A 22208-nucleotide genomic window follows, 5' to 3' on the forward strand; every position below is an offset into this window, starting at 1 on the left:
GACAGTCAAAATTGAAGCATGAAGGCTCTCCAGGAGTTCCAGATCGGCGGTGGTTTGGAAATGCCGGCTCCCAGAATTTAAATATTCCTTTGTTACATCTTCTTCGTGAACCAAACGTCGCCATTAAGAAGGTGACCAGCATGGGGTGGAAGACGGGGAAGCTGTATGTGGTCATGCATGTGGGTAATGTTGGACTGAGCGCTCTTCTCTCTCTCTCTCCGACTTCTTTTGTGTTTTTCACTTGAACAGTTTTGAAGGCTAATGGGTTGAGAAGCACAGGGTGAGATGAAATGGAGCAGCCCGGGTTCATTAATGGCAGCGATCATTCAGGAGAAGAGTGAAGGGGACATTAGCTGGACCCATGCTGAGGAGACGGGCACAAAAGCTTCATAAGGTGAAGAAAAAAAAGGGGGGGGGGGGGAAGACATTGTATTTTACCAGTTAGGTGTTTTCTAGGGATACAGATGACTAATTTCAACTAATTGCAAGCTTCAAGGGTCAGAGCCCCCTGAGGGTCTCGCTGCTGTAGAGTCCTCATAACAATGGGTCCTATGCTCTACTGATTCACTCCCGTAAAACAATGGCTGGACCTGTGGTATGAGGGTGTAAGGGAATCCTATTGTTCAATGGAAGATTCTTTCACTCTAGTACCGATAAACCAGGAATAAAAGGGACAGACCTCCTATTATCTAATAAAGTCCTGTAATGTCCTTGGAGTGCAAAGGCCATCAATGACCTGCGGTGACAATGAGGACCATCTCCAAACTTCACAAGACACAGATGTTTTGCTGTCTTCTCAGTATATGCAATTCCCAACAATGAACATCTCTCATGTTGTCCTTTTTGGTCTGTTAACGCGCCATAAAAAAGCATTTTGTTATACAGGATATTTTCAAAAGTATTGGGACACCGGCCTTTACACGCACACAAACTTTAATGGCATCCCAGTCTTAGTCCATAGGGTTCAAAATTGAGTTGGCTCCACCCTTTGCAGCTATAACAGCTTCACCTCTTCTAGGAAGGCCATCCACAAGGTTTAGGAGGGCGTCTATGGGAATGTTTGACCATTCTTCCAGAAGAGCATTTGTGAGGTCAGGACGAGAAGGCCTGGCTTTCAGTCTCCACCCTAATGCCCCGTACACACGTCCGAGGCACTCGACGGGCAAAACACATCGTTTTGCTCGTCGAGTTCATTGTGAAGCCGCCGAGGATCTCGGCGAGCCAAGTTTCCCCGTTGACCAACGAGGAAATAGAGAACAAGTTCTCTATTTGGCCCGACGAGATCCTCGACGGTTTCCTCGGCCAAAAGTGTACACACGGCCGGGTTTCTCGGCAGAATACAGCTCCGATCGAGTTTCTGGCTGAATTCTGCCGAAAAACTTGGTCATGTGTACGGGGCCTAACTCATCTCAAAAGTGTTCTATCGAAATTGAGGTCAGTCAGGTTCCGTCACCCCAAACTCACTCATCCATATCTTTATGGACCTTGCTCGGTGCACTGGTGCGCAGTCTTGTTGGAACATGAAGGTGCCGTCTCCAAACTGTTCCCACAAAGTTGAGAGCATGAAATTGTCCAAAATGTCTTGGTATGCTCACACCTTAAGAGTTCCCTTCATTGAAACTAATGGGCCAAGTCAAACCCCTTGAAAAACAACCCCCACACCATAATCTCCCCTCCACCAAATGATTTGGACCAGTGCACAAAGCAAGGTCCATAAAGACATGGATGAGCGAGTTTGTCCAGTCAAGTTTCTCCACCCCAAACTCGCTCAAGGCCAATTCCACCCGTTGTTGGCTACAGCAGAAAAAAAGTGAAGGCTCTGGAGTGGCCATCTCAGTCCCCTGACCTCAATATCATTGAGCCCCTCTGGGGAGATCTCAAATGTGCCGTTTATACAAGACAGCCCAATAATTTACAGGAACTGGAGGCTTTTTACCAAGAGGATAAAGAGCCTCATCCACAAATACCACAAAAGACTTCAAGCTGTCATTGATGTTAAAGGGAGCAATACAAGTTATTAAAGCGGTGTCCACACAAAAATGGAACCTCCGCTTTTTGGAACCCTCCCCCTTCCGGTGTCACATTTGACACCTTTCAGGGGGGAGGGGGTGCCAATACCTGCATAATACAGGTATTTGCATTCACTTCGGCTGCCGGTATCGCTGGCACCCTGGACAGGTAAGTGTCCATTTATTAAAAGTCAGCAGCTGCAGTATTTGTAGCTGCTGGCTTTTAATTATTTTTTCTTAGGCGGTCCTCCGCTATAAGAACTGGGGTATGTAAACTTTTGATCAGGGTCATTTGGGTAGTTTCTGTTAGACATGTGCACTGCCGAAAAATTTGTTTTTTTCGTTTTTGTTACATTCGTTTTTTTTTGCTTTTTCGGAAATTCTGAAAATTTGGTAATCCAAAAATGCGGAATTTCCGACTTTCGGAAATTCAACTTTCCAAAATTTCCTATTTTCGAATTTTAGATTTTCGAATTTTGCAATTTCGAAATTAGAAAAGTAGGAAAGTAGGAAATTAGGAAAGTAAAAAAGTAGAAAAAGTAGAAAAGTAGGAAATTAGGAAAGTAGGAAATTAGGAAACGAGGAAATTAGGAAACGAGGAAATTAGGAAACGAGGAAATGAGGAAATTAGGAAAGTAGGAAATTAGGAACGTAGGAAAGTAGGAACGTAGGAAAATTAGAAAAATTAGGAAATTAGAAAATTAGGAAATTAGAAAAGTAGGAAATTAGAAAAGTAGGAAATTAGAAAAGTAGGAAATTAGGAAAGTAAGAAAGTAGGAAATTAGGAAAGTAGGAAATTAGAAAAGTAGGAAATTAGGAAAGTAAGAAAGTAGGAAATTAGGAAAGTAGGAAATTAGGAAAGTAGGAAATTAGAAAAGTAGCAAAGTAGCAAAGTAGCAAAGTAGGAAATTCGAGAATTCAGAAATGAAGAAATTAGAAAATACAAAATTTCGGAACTCGGAAAATTCTGAAATTTTAAAATTATGAATTTTCGGAATTAACTAATTTGTCAAAAATTCGTTAAAAAACGAATTCGGAACTAAACGAATTGCACATGTCTAGTTTCTGTTCTCATTATGATTTAAAAAGAGTAAACACAGTTGATTGATAATAAATGGCTTCAGCCAAACACGAACAATGAGTGAAAGAAAAGTTCTTGTGTTATTCATATACTCTTAAAAATTGGCCAAGAAATCATAAATAATGGCAGGGTATGTAAACTTATGAGCACAACTGTACCGGTGGCCATATACTGTAGGTCAAGTGTCCACAGATTTTATTTGTAAATATCCCCATGAACCCTTTCAACTTGTATATACAAGAATAAAAACATAAACTTAAATATAGAAAAAATTTAGCAATGTAATAAATATTTTGAGAAAAACACTACAGAAACTCAAACTATGCGCTCCCATAAAACATCTCATGGTTTCCCTTCGGGGGTTTCCTAACCACATTGGACCCACGCATGCACATGCAGGCCTGACAAGCTGTCAGAAAGTAACGGACTTTAATAAATCAACCAAAACGCTATTGTTTGATAAAACTAACCAAGAAGAATTTGTAAAGGAATCTTCCCACGGGAAACGGAGTGACATAATTGCATCATTTCAGGCTAAAAACTGAGAGTAGTAGAAGAAGTGATCTCCTCAGACCCGGCAGCTCCTCACTTGTTTTATTTCGCTCCGTCTCCGAAGAGCTCCGATTTCACCCTTTTCCTGTCACTGCGCGCTTCTGGTAAAAGCAAATATGGCTAATGTGTTTGCTCTGTGTTTGTGTTTCACGCTTCGCACACGTCCCACCGGAACGGCGAGCGCTTTGATGACCCCCAGTGTGTGAAGGAAACATTATGTACATCAAAAAAAAAAGAGAACGCACTACAAAGGGGGAGGCGGTGACCCCAAAACTTCCCAGGACTGTCACAATATTGGATTCCAATGTAAAAATGCCAAAACGAGACATTCATTAACCATCACTGTGAGAAAGCGGAAGCATGCCCAAGGGAATTTCGATTTTTTTTATTTGTTTTTTTTTTCGTGAACAAAGCCATGAAAAACATGTATTTTTTTATGGATCTGAAGGCAGATGTATCGTTTTTTTTTTTTTTTTTTTTTTTTACGGGCCCCGTGCACTAAGCTGCAAAAAAGAGCAGTAAACTTTCACCCAGAGCCATAAAAAAAGATAAATTAAAATAATAAATAATAATAATAATCTGCATCAAAGGTCCTGCTAGGTTGTATGCATGTAAATGTTTGTGCTAATGTTTACAGGGGTACAATGCAATCGTCTCTATTGGAATAGAAGAGCCACCTGCATCCTAGCAATGGAGGACACTAGGCCACCTGCACCCTAGCAACAATAATAATAATAATCTGCATCCAAGGTTCTGCTAGGTTGTATGCATGTACTGAAAATGTTTGTGCCAATGTTTGTGCCAATGTTTATAGGCGTACAGTGCAAATGTACTCTATTGGAATACAATAGCCACCTGCATCCTAGCAACGGAGGACACTAGGCCACTTGCACCCTAGCAACAACAACAATAATAATAATAATAATAATAATAATATTAACCTGCATCCAAAGTCCTGCTAGGTTGTATGCATGTACTGAAAATGTTTTTGCTAATTTTTACAGGCGTAGAGTGCAAATGTACTCTATTGTAATACAAGAGCCACCTGCATCCTAGCAACGGAGGACACTAGGCCACCTGCACCCTAGTAGTAATAATAATAATAATAATAATAATAATAATAATCTGCATCCAAGGTCCTGCTAGGTTGTATGTATGCATGTAAATGTTTGTGCTAATGTTTACATGCGTACAGTGCAAATATACTCTGTTGGAATACAAGAGCCACCTGCATCCTAGCAACGGGGGACACTAGGCCACTTGCACCCTAGCAACAATAATAATAATAATAATAGTAGTAATAATCTGCATCCAAGGTCCTGCTAGGTTGTATGTATGCATGTAAATGTTTGTGCTAATGATTACATGCGTACTGTGCAAATGTACTCTATTGGAATACAAGAGCCACCTGCATCCTAGCAACGGAGGACACTAGGCCACCTGCACCCTAGCAAAAATAATAATAATCTGCATCCAAGGTCCTGCTAGGTTGTATGCATGTACTGAAAATGTTTGTGCTAATGTTTATAGGCGTACAGTGGAAATGTACTCTATTGGAAGAAAAGAGCCACCTGCATCCTAGCAACGGAGGACACTACGCCACCTGCACCCTAGCAACCTATAGGCTGCATTAAAGCAGAGCTTTAATGGGGTTGTAAAGGTTTTATTTTTTTTAAATACCAAACATGTTATAGTTATAGGTTTTTGCACAGAGTGGCCCTGATCCTCCTCTTCTGGGGTCCCCCGGTGGCGCTCAAGGCTCCTCTTCCGCATAGGAGTGCCCCCTCGGAGACCAGCATTCCAACGGGGCATTTGTGCGGGCATGCTCCAGGGTCCTGCCGCTGCGTCCATTGACACAGACATTTTGAGTCAATGCTGTAGCAAATTGGATCATGCTCTGCTGGGGTTTTTCATCTTTCTCTGGATCAGAATTGTGTATATAGGATTGTATGACATTATATACAGTAAAACCTCGAATTGTGAGGATAATTCATTCCAGAAACATGCTTGTAATCCAAAGCACTTGTATATCAAAGCATTTTTTTACAGGGTATAAAAGAGAGGCGCCTCTAATGCCTTGTATACACGATCGGATATCCGATGAAGCTGACTTTCAATCAGTCTTGCCTACACACCATCGGTCAGAAATCCGGCCGTGTCCAACGCGGTGATGTAAAACACTACGACATGCTGAGAAAAAAGTTCAATGCTTCCGAGCATGCGTCGACTTGATTCTGAGCATGTGTGGATTTTTGACCGATGGGCTTCCACACAGACGATCGTTTTTTTTCTATGTTTTTTTTTTAAATCCATAGGAACATTTTAAAACATGTTCTATTTTTTTTCACAGATGGAAAACAAACAGATGGGGCCCACACACGATCGGTTTGTCAGATAAAAACGATCCATTTTCATCAGACAAACCGATCGTGTGTACAGGGCTTTAGTGTAGCAATAAGTTGCTAAATGTTGTACCTTCATTAAATGTAACCATATTGCTACACTTAGAGGCGCCTCTCTTCTTTTTTATACTCAGTTGTGACATGACGCTACTCTTATATCAAGACATCGCTTGTATATCAAGGCAAAATGTATTAAAACATTTTGCTTGTCTTGCAAAACGCTCAAAGATCTGCACCGGCGCAGCGTATCTAAGATACGTGCATTGCGCTAAATGACGTCGCAAGGACGTCATTGGTTTTGACGTGAACGTAAATGGCGTCCAGCCCCATTCATGGACGACTTACGCAAACAACGTAAATTTTTTAAAATTGGACGCGAGAACGATGGCCATACTTAACATTGAGTACACCACCATATAGCAGCTTTAACTATACGCCGAAAAAAGCCGAACGGAAACGATGTAAAAGAATGCGACGGCCGCTCGTACGTTCGTGGATCGTCGGAAATAGCCAATTTGCGTACTCGACGCAGAATACGACGGAAACGCCACCTAGAGGCCGCCCGGAAAATTGCATCTTAGATCCGACAGCGTACGCCTGTCGGATCTAACACAGATGCCGTTGTATCTTGTTTTGTGGATACCAAAACAAAGATACGACGCGCAAAATTTGAAATTACACGGCGTATCAAGAGACACGCCGGCGTAATTTCTTTGTGGATCTACCCCTTTGTGTACATATGCTAAATGAGTTCAGATTATGATTTCAAAAACATTCAAACTCAAAAATAAATAAGTAAATAGATAAGCAATGATTATCCCACATGGGAATATGAAATGAAGTTTCAAATATGCAAAGCATCTGGAATGATTCTTTTATTGTGACTTGCAGATAGTAAAAAAATTCTGATCTGAATTTTGTCCAGACATCCATGATAAAAAACGTGCCTCAGCTGGCAGGAAACAAGCGCTGTGTGTATATAATTATGTACGATCAAATGAAAAATAATCTCCATCCTGGAAGATACGCGATTTATGTAATTCGAGCCACAAAAACAAATAAACCGATACAAGGCTAATTTAGTCAAACGACTCTAGGGCCGTATCGAGGGACCAGATTTAAAGGGGCGGTCCCTTGCACTCGAAGGGCGCGGTTGTCAGAATACGCAGCGCTGTGTTGACTTCCCTTTCACTTGTTTGCACGGGGCGAGCAGATGTGAGAAGTAAATGGTTGTGTCCTCAGCAGACCTTGTTTTACGTTGCAGCTGCACAGCGTGGGCGACCTTCGAGAGAGAGATCACGAGATAAGCCAGTCCCATTCTGGCTCTGGACCAATGATGGCACTCCCAGAGAGAATACATGGCCCCTCGGGGTAGACTGAGGCGTACCTTTCAAATACCATAGCGCAGGTCCAGCCAAAATATGACAAATTGGCTCAACATCAAAAATTCTCTTTACAAGTTTCTTTAAAAATAATAAAATAACATAACAATGGATGGAAAAGATATTTCAGACATGACTAGTAAGAGAATTTTCTGTGATCCAAATGGCTGAAAAGTCGAAAATGAAACAACCCCGGGTTAAATTTTGCTCTGCTGGCCATCTACGATGGATGGAACATGAATGGACGGAGCAAAGAGGAGTAGGTGGCTGTAATGCAATGTCCCACACTCCGCTTGAGTGCTTTCATCATATACCGCTTCCTTACAGTCCGAATATAAATATCAGATCTTCTAACCGCTTGCAACCACAAACTAGGCAGTACTCGTTTGGCTGCCAATCATGAACTGTTTATTGAAACACAGGTACACAGAAGTAACACTCAGGACAATCCTCCTTTGCATTTAGGGGGGGTTAGATCCCCCATCAGCAAAAATAGACCCACCCTGCAAAAATAGATCCCCTCCAGCAACATTAGATTCCCCAGTAGCCAGCATCAATAGACCCTCCAGAAGCAAGCAACAAAGACCCTCTTACTCAACAGTACATCCATCCTAGCAATGACTGAACCCCCTCAGCAGCAATAGATTCCCCACGAGCAACAGAAGAACTCCCCAGCAACAATAGACCCCCTTCCTTTGCAAAATAGATCCCCCAGAAGCCAGCATCAATAGACTCTCCAGCACACCCCAGAACCTCTTTCCATTACATACATTCAGTTCGGGAGGTGATGGGACTGCGTTCCCCCGCGATCCTGTGGAACAAAAACGCCCTGCCCACAACTATGTGTACAGATTGAGGATTCCAATCAGAAGACAATTGTTTAATCTGAACTTCAGGCACAACATTTTATTTTGCTTACACACATTCCTCAATAGCCACAAAAGAACATAAATCAACTTGGAATACCTTTACAAAGTCATACGTTTCATTTTAAATATATTAGCCCTCAAGGACATAAATCCAAATTTGTGTTCCCCAAATGTCTTACAAAAAAGTAGATATTACCTTGATATTACCTTGTAAAGGCAGCAGTGAGATCATCAACGCGCTGTTCCAGACTCTACAGGGATTGGTCTTTTAGTAAAGGAAGCTCCTGCACAGAGGCAAAGTGCAGTTGTTTCATGCAGGATTACCTACCCAGATCTGAAAGAAATGCACAAAAAGGACACCAATAATTAAATGGAGGATATTCAGGCTCATGTACTTAGACAATATTTGTTAAACTCTGATTTCTGCTTAAACCTCAACCCAACAATGACCAACCCAGCAATGACCAACCCAGCAATGACCAACCCAACACTCACCAACCCAACACTCACCAACCCAACACTCACCAACCCAACACTCACCAACCCAACACTCACCAACCCAGCAATGACCAACCCAACAATGATCAACCCAACAATGACCAACCCAACAATGACCAACCCAACAATGACCAACCCAGCACTGACCAACCCAGCACTGACCAACCCAGCACTGACCAACCCAGCACTGACCAACCCAGCACTGACCAACCCAGCAATGACCAACCCAGCAATGACCAACACTGACCAACCCAACACTGACCAACCCAACACTGACCAACCCAACACTGACCAACCCAACACTGACCAACCCAACACTGACCAACCCAGCAGTGACCAAGCCAGCAGTGACCCACCCAACACTGACCCACCCAACACTGACCCACCCAACACTGACCCACCCAACACTGACCCACCCAACACTGACCCACCCAACACTGACCCACCCAACACTGACCAACCCAACACTGACCAACCCAACACTGACCCACCCAACACTGACCCACCCAACACTGACCCACACAACACTGACCCACCCAACACTGACCCTAAAGTATGCAATTAACCCCTAAGAGGAAAGAAAAAAATGATGTGGTCCATGGCATCATCTGTAATTAACCTCCATCCCAAATTTAGAGAATTTTGGTCAGGGGAACTTTAAATTAGGGCAATCACTATACAGAGTAAGCACAGTATTACTTGTATGAGTTTATTACATAATAGCCAACAAATAGTTGTTTTTTTGGACTTTCAATGTATACCAAAAAGCAGTCATTGCAAAGTGTTCTCTTTACTATACCTTGCAAGATCATATACAGCACAGGTGTTGAACACAAGGCCCGCAGGGCCGAATCCGGCCCTCCAGGCCATTTCATGTGGCCCTCGCACCTCTCCTGCCCTCCTCTGGTCCTATTCCAGACCCTTACATCCAGCAATGCATCCAGCTTCTTCCCAGCAGCAGCATAATTAAAGGGGGGTACACTGTGATGTAAGGGAGAGTGGGGGACTCAACTTCTGATGGTGGGGTGGCTCTTCACATCTAATGTAAAGGGGAGGGGATGCGCTGAACATCCAATCTTACAGATACAACCGGCCCTTTTGAGGGAAATCATAAAGCCAATGCGGCCAACAATGAAATTGAGTTTGACACCCCTGATATGACAAAAAGTGCACACACAAAATCACAAACGCAAGGCATGTTAAAAACCACATATACATATTGACGCCATGGTACTATGGAATATCATGGGGTGAAGACAAGTCCTACACAACATAGGCCACTGAAAGGGCTGGATAGTCTTTAAAAGTCTTGATCCCCTAAGAGGAACTATTATTTACGGGATTTATATAGCGCCGACGGGTTAGGTTACGCAACAATTTACATCATAAAAAGGGACACAGTACAGTTACAATACAATACAATACAAGATGTTTAAAATGGCCCTACTCATAAGAATTTACAATAGGGTGGGGCAAGTGGTACAGAAGGTTGTAACTGTGGGGGATGAGCAGATGGAAGGAATAAAAGATTAGCTGGAGGTGCGATAGGCTTCCATGAAGAGATGAGTTTTTTAGGGATCACCTAAAAGGCAGCTAGAGTAGAAGATATCCAGACAGATTGGGGTAGTGCATTCCAGAGGATGGGAGAGGCTCTGGAGAAGTCCTGGAGACAAGCATGGGAGAATGAGACAAGGGAGCTTGAGAGTGGGACATCTTGGGAGGAGCGGAGAGAACGGTTTGGGTGATATTTGGAGGCAAGATTGGTGATGTAGTTGGGGGCAGAGTCGAGGATGACTTTGTATGATGTTGTTAGCATTTTGAATTTAATTTGCTGGGCGATCGGAAGCCAGTGGAGGGATTGGCATACACTGAGTGGTTGGTAAGGTGGATGAGTCTGGCAGCAGCATTCATGATAGACTGAATGGGGGAGAAGCCTATGGAGAGGTAGGCCTATGAGAAGAAAGTTGCAATAGTCAAGGCGAGAGATAACAAGGGAGTGAATGAGTAGCTCGGTGGTTTCATTAGTTAAAAAGGGGCGAATTTAAGAGATGATATGGAGGTGAAGTCTACAAACTTTTGACAACGATTGGATTTGGAGCTGAAAGGACAGGTCAGAGTCCAGGATTACACCTAGTACGTTGGCGTGAGGGGAGGGATTGATGGTTGTGTTATAGACCTTGATAGAAAAGTCATGGCGGAGGGCACGGGTGGGGGGAATATTATCAGCTCGGTTTTAGAGAGATTTAAGGAAGTGGTGCGTCAGTTAGTAAGGTGAGAGAAAACTGAAGGAGTGAGGTGAGGAGTAGACAGGTAGATTTAAGTGTCATCGGCAGTAAAGATGGTATTGTCCTCAACTCATACCCCCTATGCAAAAAGAAAAAAGCGCACCAGCCTTGTACATAATCTATGGCATCATAACACATCATATACCCTAAACGTAGATGAGAGTTTGGTTCACAGCATGCAACAGAAGGAACTTTAACCAAAGCCGCCCTCAACAGATATAGATGACACCTGATGATGTGTAAAGAATCCGATGCATTGGAGGGTACCACTCATCTGAGCTTTTTTTTTTTTTTTGCGCCTTTTGAATAGCGTTCTGGATTCCCCTATCTGCCTAGGGAGCATTGGGTAACCTAAGAAGACACATAAAAAACTGGACAATTATCTGTGTTGACCGAAATACTAATTACGTAACTCATGCCCCTACCCCACTGCGAACCAAGGATATGTGTGCGAGATGCTCAAGCTGTATGGCATGGGTCTTCAAACTATGGCCCTCCAGTTGCTGAGGAACTACAATTCCCATCTTGCCTAGTTATGTCTGTAAATGTCAGAGTTTTACAATGCCTCATGGGATGTGTAGTTCTGCAACACCTGGAGGGCCGTAGTTTGAGGATCCCTGCTGTATGGGAATGAAGTCCTGTGCCCGTCGCTGTGAGCGCTGGCCAGGAAGGGAGTTTGTCTATGCTCCAGGCAATAGTAGAAAGTAACTGGGTGTCCCGGGAGCCGCATAATTAAGCTCCGGTGGGCGGAGTGAAACACGTTGGGGGCATGGCCTGATGGGGGTTCAGGCTAAGACTGCCACTCACTATACAGCAGGTCTTAAATTGATGTGTGGCTCCTGGGACACTTAGTTATTTTCTACCCCTACCCCAACTATTTTCGGATACAGGGACCCATTTAAAGAACATTTAGTATCTATAGGAAATATAGCATTCAAGTAGCTCAAAGGAACTGTGCAAGGATGCCTTAGTACCACTTATCTGTTATTTGCATTCTTATTGTACAATGACTTAATAACAGGACATCGTTTGTCCATGCTTTCATCAAGAAGATTCTGAGAATCTTCCAATCTAGCAGAACTTGATCTTGATTTGCGCTGTGGTTTGGCATCCCAAAGACACCATTTTCTTTTAGAACACAGACTTGAGAGAGGGAAGAGAGACAGAGGAAGACACTCGAGAAGCACTGCCTGTGGTGCTCAAGTATCTTTGTGTCATTTCCCAGGCTGTCTATGGTTTGGCAGAGGGAAGCATTTGTCCATATGGAACGTCTCTCGATCCAACAAGTCAACAAACTCGACTCCGAAGACAAATTGAAAGAGGTTTTCCTGAGCTGAAAAGAAAACACTTAGAAATCATTAGCCTGAGCCCCATTATCAAGAGGATATTCTTAGCACGGGGTTATGCTCTACCCTTTGCCCATGGCCCCATCAGACGTGGAGAGGCTGTACATAATATCCCGACATAGCTTTGCGTTTCACATTCCAAGCGGCATCCTGATGCCCGCTCGGCGTCTTGCCCAGCGAGCGGAATGGACAGGAGGATTACATACCCTCTGCCATGATGAAATGAGACCCATTACATCAGGTGCCGAGATTTTTCCATTAAGAGTCGTAAGTTGATATTTGGAGTTGCACAATGTGAGGTATTTATATGACCAGAATGAGCCCTCTCCAATTTTTCAGGATGTCGCAAGCAGGCGGCTCGGGTTCTGCGGTCATGCCTTGCTATGCTGAACAGCCTCAAGTGGCTCACTTAGCAAGTTAGAGGGGAGGGAAGAGGTGCAGGATGGGAGTTTCAGCCATAGTCAAAGCCGAGAAAACCCAAACTCATGACATAGTCAGAATGCTATATATCAAGAGTTGAGCTGGATTAGAGGTGCCAGTGCCAACAGGATCAGAGGCGGCTCTAGGCTTGTGAGGCCTTACGAAAATCTGAGACATGAGGCCCCATTCACATCCATAATGGGAAAAATAATTCAAGCGATAAAAATTAACTGTATAAATTGCATATATTAAGAGTTTTAAACTTTATGAACTATGAATTCACCAATTATAGAATCTTCTCTAACCAATTCTTTAGACAAATTAGTGGGGGCAAGGCCTAAGGCGACCGCCTAATTAGAGAGCCGACACTGAACAGGATACAACTAAAATATAGATGATAAAGACAACAGGGCTTCATCATGGGTAGGGTGGTCAACATTATCATTAACCTGCTGGGAGACATGATTCCAACATGTTCTCTCCCAGGGTTTCTTCCCAGTTAAACAGCTCTAGTGTGGCCTCATGGACTGTATGAGATGTTTAAACTACCTAAACTGGTTTAAAGTAACTATGCACGATATAGACAAAGATGGGACACCTGACCATCACACATATATTATATGGACAAAGTTAGTAGACATCCTTTCAAATGAGTTCAGGTGGTCCCAGTGAAGAGTTCAGCATACAAAGTCCTTTTGGACAACTGTACGCTTCCGATCTTTAGCAACAATTTGGAGAAGACCTTTTTCTGTTCCAGCATGACTGTGCCCCTGTGTGCAGAGCCAACTCCATAAAGACATGGTGTGACTAGTAGGTGTGGAGGAAGTAGAGTGGCCTACACAAAGCCCTGACCTCAATCCTACTGAACACATTTGGAATGAACTGGAACCAAAATTGCAAGCTAGGTCTTCTCATCCACCATCAGTCCCTGACCTCACAAATACTCTACTGGCTCAATAGTTGCAAATTCCCACAGACAAAATCTTATGGGAAACACAGGAGTGGAGGCCATTAAAGCCTCAAATAAGGCCAACGCCATAATACTGGCCATAGTTTTGGAAGAGTGAAGGTGTGTTATGCCTAAAAGAAAAAGTTAATTTTTTAAAGGCTAGGGAAGGTTTGCTGTATATGTCCACTTGGTAGATTGCCCTTATTTTCTGTCCTCGAGACACCTCAGGGAGTGAAAGAAAATCTCAACAAATTAAGGAGAATTTCCCCTCTTCATTGGTACAGGTCTCCCCTATTGGAAAAATTTACTCTCACCTCTTGTTCTGATGACAACTGTAAAATTTGGATTTTCTGCATTCTTCCATATCTTTTGGACCTGTCCGGCAATAACACAATATTGGCAGGAGGTCCTAGCAGTGATTAGGCATGCGACACAGATACCTGTACCAAGTGACCCGAGAGATTGTCTGTTGGGGCTGGTAGAGCAGCTGTCAACAACAGTGGCCAGGCAAATACTCAATCATTTCTTGTTGTTCTATGCTCGTAAAGCCATCACGATGAACTGAAAGAAAGCGTCCCCTCCTACCATCCACTTTTGGAAAGGACGGATTAATGCCAGCTTACCTCTTTACAAAGCTGATCATGCTGCTTGATGACACTTCTACAGCAAAACCATAAGCCGAATGTCATAAATTAATGTATAGGCCTCAACCATCGCCGCCATAACTAGTAAAAAAAAAATATTAATAAAAAAGCCATAAAACAGTCCCCTATTTTGTAGAAGCTTTAACTTTTGCGCAAACCAATCAATAAACGCTTATTGCAATTTTTTTTTACCAAAAATATGTAGAAGAATACGTATCGGCCTAAACTGGAAAAAAAAAGTTTTTTTTATATATTTTTGGGGGATATTTATTATGGCAAAAAATATAGAATTTTTTTCAAAATCAATGCTCTATTTTTGTTCATAGCGCAAAAAATAAAAACCGCAGAGGTGATCAAATACCACCAAAAGAAAGCTCTATTTGTGGGGAAAAAAAAGGACGTCAATTTTGTTTTTTGTTTTGTTTAGTTAAAGCAACGCAGTGCCGAAATTGCAAAAAGCGGCCCGGTCTTTGGCCAGCGTAATGGTCCGGGGGTGAAGCATTTAACCTACACGGTTAGGGAGATATTTTCCAAAAAACGGGCACCCATGTCTACGGCGCATGTGTGCCGTAGACAACGGCGCAGGCGCACTCAGTGTGCCGTTAGTGAAGGCGATCAGGTCGTCACTGCTGGCTTCCTTTTTAATTGAACAAGCTGAAGTTAGAAGCCGATTGGCTACCATGCACAGCTTCACCAGATTCTGAGTGCTCCAGTTTTCGTAAATCAACCCCATGGTCTCCAAAGAAAAGAGTGCATTTTTTTTTTTTTGTGAAAAATCAAAAACATATCAACAAGAGAGAACTACACTTTCAGACATTGAGAAAAACGTAACCATTGGAATTTGAGTCTACATTTGCTGGTTTTGTTTCCTAAACCCACAGAGACTGGAACAAACCCCGCTTTAGCGCTGCACTACGTATTTTAACTGTATTCTTGGGAAATTTTGTTTCCAAATTTTCACACTTGATTTATTAAATTGTTTTCCATTTCCACAGGCTGCTGTTTTTGTCTGCCAGGGTCTCCTAGCCCGACGTCCGTTGCCAAATTTGAAATCCAGACGAAGAAAATACAAACCAAACAAGCAGCCATGTCCCAAAATATTCTATTGTTACTGAAGAAAAAAAAAAACCACACACACACACACACACACAAAAAGGTAAAACATCAAATTCATTTTACAAAAGAACCATGTAATGAGATGTTTTGCTTTTTAGAGCATGAGAATATTTCTGGGTACCGGATTGGTGGCCGAAATTCACATCATACACTTTTAGGTTTCCTTTGGACAAAACAAAGAATCCTGGTAAACCTATCCCAACTTTGAACCCAACTTATAATCTTTTAAATGCTAATTATTAGACAGATCTGACTGTAAGCCTTTGTTTAGCCCAAAAAAAAAAAAAAAGTCCTCAAGCATGTAAACAGGAGTTTGCTTTGTCAGCTATTTTAGATGGATTCTTCCTTTTAAAATGTGTAGCCTGGATAGACTAAATAGAGTCGTTACTGCTGGGCAAATTTCGACTTTTCATCCAAAGTCAGCAGCTATTGGTTTATCTTCAACCTTAACCACCCCCAGGCTACTGACGTATGCAAACAGCAAGGACACCTTGAAAGAGGAGTCTGCCCCCCTGCTGGTGATCCCTCTAGTGATATAACGATCTATATAGAGGAATCAGGACCTCCTTCCTCCTGTTGGTGACCCCTCTAGTGATATAAAGATCTATATAGAGGAATCAGGACCTCCTTCCTCCTGTTGGTGACCCCTCTAGTGATATAAAGATCTATATAGAGGAATCAGGACCTCATTTCTCCTGCTGGTGACCCCTCTAGTGATATAAAGATCTATATAGAGGAATCAGGACCTCCTTCCTCCTGCTGGTGACCCCTCTAGTGATATAAAGATCTATATAGAGGAATCAGGACCTCCTTCCTTCTGCTGGTGACCCCTCTAGAGATATAAAGATCTATATAGAGGAATCAGGACCTCCTTCCTCCTGCTGGTGACCCCTCTAGTGATATAAAGATCTATATAGAGGAATCATGACCTCCTTCCTCCTGCTGGTGACCTCTCTAGTGATAACCAACAGAATATTGGCATTAAAAAGGGATTAAGTCCATAGATAAAACGATAATTATCCCGCTCTACAAGACTCTGGTCCAGCCGCATCTGGAATATGCTGTCCAGTTCTGGGGACCAGTCCTCAGGAAGGATGTACTGGAAATGGAGCGAGTACAGAGAAGGGCAACAAAGCTAATAAAGGGTCTGGAGGATATTGGTTATGAGGAAAGGTTGCGAGCACTCAACTTATTCTCTCTGTAGAAGAGACGCTTGAGAGGATTTTGATTTACAAATACCGTACTGGTGACCCCATGATAGGGATAAAACTTTTCCACAAAAGGGCATTTAAAAAAGACACGCGGCCATTCACTAAAATTAGAGGAAAGGCGTTTTAACCGGAAATAGCGTAGAGGGTTCTTTACGATAAGAGCGGTAAGAATGTGGAATTCTCTTCCACAAGCAGTGGTTTCAGCAGGGAGCATAGATAGTTTTTTTTAATTATTAGATAGGCACCTAAACGACCACAACATACAGGGATAAACCATGTAATACTGACATATAATCACACACATAGGTTGGACTTGGACTTGCGTCTTTTTTCAACCTTACCAACTATATATGTGACCATGTAGCTGGCTCCGCCATGTGATGTTGGACACATCACCACACAGGCATCACCTGATGGGAGGTCAATCAGCCAGAGCTTAAGGAACCCCTAGCAACCTCTGAAGGAACCCTAGGCTAAGAATGTCTGCGTCAGGAAGATCTTGCCAGTAACAGGCACTCCAGGCTCACATTTGCGGGCGCCATTGTGCATGCGTGTGCGGGATCGTGCGCTTCTGTTGGCGCCCCGGCAGGCAATTTAAACCTGGCTGCCACATACAAACTTCACTGTCTGTTCTACAGCATTCTGTGTGCCTTGTGTGCCGGGCTCTGAGAAGGAAGGTTGTACTTCGAAATGCGTCAGCCGGCAGTGACCATCATCACATCCTCTATGACCATTTGGAGTGCTTTTGGGTCTGACTCTTTGCTGCTACCTGTGGAAACTTTATACATCATAACCGCCTTAACCTGATCCGTGACCTATACCTGTGAATACCCGGCTATCCGTGACTATCCCAGCTTTCTGCCTGCACCTGACCTCCAGCCTGCTTTCGACTACTCTCCTGCCTGTTCCTCTGCTGCCCGCTTGATATCTGACCCGGCCTGCCTCACTACTCTCCGTGTGTTCCAGCCTGTTCCTGGTTCCAGTCCAGCACTCCAGCCTGCTAACCTATCAGCGGTTCCTGTTCCTGGATCCTGTCCAGTACTTCTGTTACTGTCTGCCCTCCTGTTCCTGTTTCCCATCCCCTGCAAGGGATTCCTGGACTTCCTCCGCTGTTGATCCTGCCAGGCACTCGTACCACTCCTCATTCCTGTGCCTCCTGTCACCTTACCAGGGGCCGCGAGTAGGAGCCGTAAGGGAAGCCCCCTCTCTCTGCATTTCGGGCTCAAGCCACTAGGTAAAGCGACAGTCTGTCCTAAAACCTCAACAGCAGGAAGTGAAAAATTGGAAAAATGGCTCCACTTCCTCCCCACTCTATTAATATTATCTTTGACCCTGTAAGGCAGTGGTTCTCAACCTGGGGGTCAAATGACAATTTGCCAGGGGTCACCAAATCCTGAGCTGTTCCTGAATCTCGAACTGCTCTCCCAGCCCTTTCGTGGCTGCTCAGCAGGGCTGTTCCTGGAGCCCACGGCCGCCCAGTCACCCTTCTTCGCAGCCGCCCATTCAGTTCATGACATGGCTAGGGGGCAGAGACTAGGTGCCAGCTGGCTGGTGAGGAATGTTAAGTGGGAGGGGCTGGAGGAGACCCCATCTCCTGATTTGGGCATAGGTGTCACTGCTGCGGGAAACCACAAAGTCGGAGACACAGTGAGTAACACTACCTGTGATTATAGTTGCTATTAAAAGTCCCCACTAAAGTTCTCAGATGACCTTGATCAAGAGCGCCTAATTTGGCTGATCAGAACTCCCCCCCCCCCTCCCAGCACTGCACAGCACTCATCCCAGGCCCCCACCAGCACTGCCACTGATCCCACCCCCACCAAGGAGTAAGAGAATGAGTAAAAATAGAGAATACATCCTTCTGTTAAAAAAAGAAAAGAGGAACAGAGAAAAAAGGTAGAGGAGGAATAGGAGAAAGAACAAGAGAGATGGCTAGAGCGAGGGATGGGGGGAAAAAAAATAAGAAATTAGGATAGAGAGAGAGATAAAACGGGAAAGAAAGGAGAACAAAGAGAAAGAGAAAAATGTACCATAAGGGGTTTTAATACTGTACGAGTGGAAGGGACTCGGGGAGGGCTAAAAGTCTGTGGGTTAGGGGCGCAAATTACTTGCCTTGGGTGCCGAGAACCCACGCTACAAAAATAATTTTACTGCTAGGGGTCCCCACAACTTGGGAAATTTTATCAAGGGGTCATGGCACTAGAAGGTTGAGAACGACTGCTGTAGGGTCTCCTCACCTCCCCCCCCCCCCCGACACTGTCACTGTGACAGGGAATGGGATAGAAGGATGGGTTATTTCCAGTGGGGACAAACGGCAATAAAAACCCTTCCCCCATTGAGAAAAAATAAAAAAGGGCAATAAAACTTTCACTTTAATTTCTAATACTACAAAGTTTCAAACTAGAAGATGAAAGTTCCTTCATGGCCTCTCAGCCGTGTCTATGCAACAGAGTTTTGAGATGAAAACAAAAAAGTACGACGTGGTAGGTGACGTGGTGGATTTATCAACCCCCCCCCCACAGCTGGCTGGATAATAAAAAAAAAAACTCTACACCAAGCTTTGAAAGTGATCTCCGTCAGATACAAGCCGTTCAAAAAAGAAAAATTCCAAATCAAACAGCTTATTCAGGCATGTATTGTAAAAGGACTCAACGTTTACAAACAATGCCCAACAGGAGCCACTCATCCTCAAGCCTAGACTTGGAGGACCTCCTCAGAATTCCTGGAGTCTGGTGTGATGTTGGATCTTGAATTAAAAACGTCACTTTTAAGTGGAGAAGGAGGAAGTCAACTCTCAAGAGCTTCTCTTCTGCTTTTGTCACACGAGGAGGGCAGAGACATGAATAAGCAGCTGTTCAGATCCGGAGCTCCCCGATAACAAAGGAGCAGGTGCTTCATGTATCTTTAATGTGCTGCCGAAACAAAAGGAGTAAAAGTCATCCATTGTTCTTCCCTTGAAGTAATGTCATCAATTACCTCTTACAGAGAGACTCTGACTCACTAGAAAACAGCAAAGCCCCGAAAAGCTCTGTATACATAAAGCTGGACTCCAGGCAGATACAAAAACGGAGGCAGCTTTGAAGTCATTAATACGTCATTACATACATGTATTTAAATGCAAGCAGTATTATCTGAAAGGTATTTGGTTATCAGCCTTTTGCAATTTCCTGTACAGCAGAGCTCAGGCTAATGTTAAGGAGAAGCAGTACACATGGGTGGAGAAAGCAGAGTGACGGAGAGGGGAGTCCATCAGTCTGCGCAGCCACGGGGTGGGGAGCGTCCGTTAAAAACCAACTCCGGGAAACTTGAATATTATTCCTTGGAGCGAGACGCCGTCCTTCTCAATTGACTTTTTTTTTCCGTCACTGCGGTCGAAAACAAATGTTTTTCGCACCCTCCTAGTTAGACCGCTAGGTAAATTTCGTTTTTTTTTTTTGCTCCACTGTAAATCAGTGGAGTGGTGGTCGATTGACTTGGTCTGCTCAGGATTTCCAAGCTGAGAGTTTGATTGCTTCCCCCTGCCTTATAGAGTATACATAAGGCAATTCAAAATGATCAGCTGAATAATTATCATACCTTGGCCAATCCTTGGAAGGGGGCATCCAGGAGGTGGCTGGGGAGGTGATAAATGTGCAGGAGCCATGAGCAGACTGTTCTTTCTTCATCAAGCACAGAGAGAAGACTTTTCTTGTAGTTGGTGATCAGGTTTGCACACATCTCAGGGGGGATTTAGGTCCACTCGTCTTTGCAGATCTCTAAATCCTTAAAGGGGTTGTAAAGGAAAACATTTTTTTTTCAGAATAAGCATCCTTTACCCGCAGACATTCCTCTTTTCACTTCCTAATTTTTTGGTTTTTGCTCAGAAGTTGCTCTATTTCTTATCTGTTCTGTTCACTTCCTGCTTGTCTGATTGTTACTCACCACCATGAAGGGAGGCTTTACTGCGGTGGTCAGTGACGTGCTCGCCCCCTCCTGGGAACTACATCTGTGCGGCAGGACGCTCTCTACGTGTTAGAGACTTTAAGGAGGTGTGAATTACTGGGCGTGCCACAATGCATACTGGGAAATGTAGTTCTTACATTAACGAGCGCCGCAAACCGAGAAGTGGATGAGAGAACAGAAACTAGAATGCCGGAGGTGATATAGATGAAGGAATTTAATAGGTATTTTTTAACAGAATCATTACACTATTCTGTCTGTCTACCTTGCAGACATTAATTTTAGGCAAAAAAAATGTTTCCTTTACAACTCCTTTTTTGGTTTCTTGGCTGTCTTTTGGCAACTCAAAGTTTCAGCTCCCTCCATAAATTTTCTATAGGATTAAGGTCTGGAGACTGGCTAGGCTACTCCATGACCTTAATGTCCTCCTTCTTATGCCACTCCTTTGTTGTCTTAGTGGTATGTTTTTGGTCATTGTTATGCTGGAAGACCCATCCATGACCCATCTTCCTTGATCTGGCTGAGGGAAGAAGGTTCTCATCCAAGATTTTACAATACATGGTCCCGTCCATTGGCCCCTCAATGTGGCAAAGTCAACCTGTACCTTAAGCAGAGAAACAGTCCCGAAGCATCATGTTTCCACCTCCGTACTTGACTGTAGGGATGGTGCTCTTAGGGTCATAGTCAGCATTTTTCTTCCTCCAAACACGGGAGTCGAGTTAATGCCAAAGAGCAACATTTTGGTCTCCTCTGATCTCAGAACTTTCTCCTGATCCTTCTACGAATCATTTAGAGGTTCAATGACTGTACATGTGCCTTCTTGAGGAGGGGGACTCCATGTGTTTGAAATGGGCAAACTTACAAAATCTGCAGGGGATCAAATAATTAATTTTCCCCACTGTAACTGTGTTGCCTTTTAACTCATGCTGATGTGACGCCCTGCTCGGTTCTTTTGCAAATCCTAAAAACGCCCTCTAGACTGTGCTTTGTCAGTGTGCTTGGTGGCCTCAGTACTACCTGTCTGTTTCCAGTGACCACCTCGGGGTGAATGTAATGGTCCATACACACCATCGGATTTTGGTCCGACGGACGTGTTTTAAATAGGACAATCCAACCATCTGCATGCTCCATCGGACAATTGTTGTCGGAATTTCCACGGACAAATGTTCACTGTGCATGCTCTCAAATCCAAAGTACAAAACACGCATGCTCGGAACCAATGCTAAACATCAGACAGCAATAGCAGAAGTTGCCCAAAGGGAGGCGGTAAAGAGCTGAAAAAACACGTGGTTTGGTGAATGTTGGCTGAAAATGTTCTGCCGTGTGTATGCAGAACAAGTTCACGGCCAACGCCCTTCGGACCAAAATCGACGGAAAAGTCAGATGGAAGTCCAAACGTGTGTGCGAGGTTTTACATCAACTTTAAAGCCCCATACACACTATCAGTTTTCCTGACGGTTTTCTCTTCAGGTTTACCAAAACCATCTAATATGAGGTTCAAACCT

General features: G+C 43.6%; 1 protein-coding gene across 1 annotated transcript; it reads left to right on the top strand.

The window, feature by feature from the left end:
- The first annotated feature begins 8665 nt into the window (after positions 1-8665).
- On the top strand, positions 8666-9358 carry LOC120918389 (salivary glue protein Sgs-3-like). The gene has a single exon (XM_040329934.1). It carries the CDS (start codon positions 8666-8668, stop codon positions 9356-9358), a length of 693 nt encoding a protein of 230 aa, XP_040185868.1.
- The last annotated feature ends 12850 nt before the right edge of the window (positions 9359-22208 follow it).

The sequence above is a fragment of the Rana temporaria genome, chromosome 12, assembly GCF_905171775.1.
Source record: "Rana temporaria chromosome 12, aRanTem1.1, whole genome shotgun sequence".
NCBI lineage: Eukaryota > Metazoa > Chordata > Amphibia > Anura > Ranidae > Rana > Rana temporaria.

Excerpts from the sequence above, each read along its gene's own strand:
- LOC120918389 (XM_040329934.1), top strand. The coding sequence starts at position 8,666 with ATGGAGGATATTCAGGCTCATGTACTTAGACAATATTTGTTAAACTCT.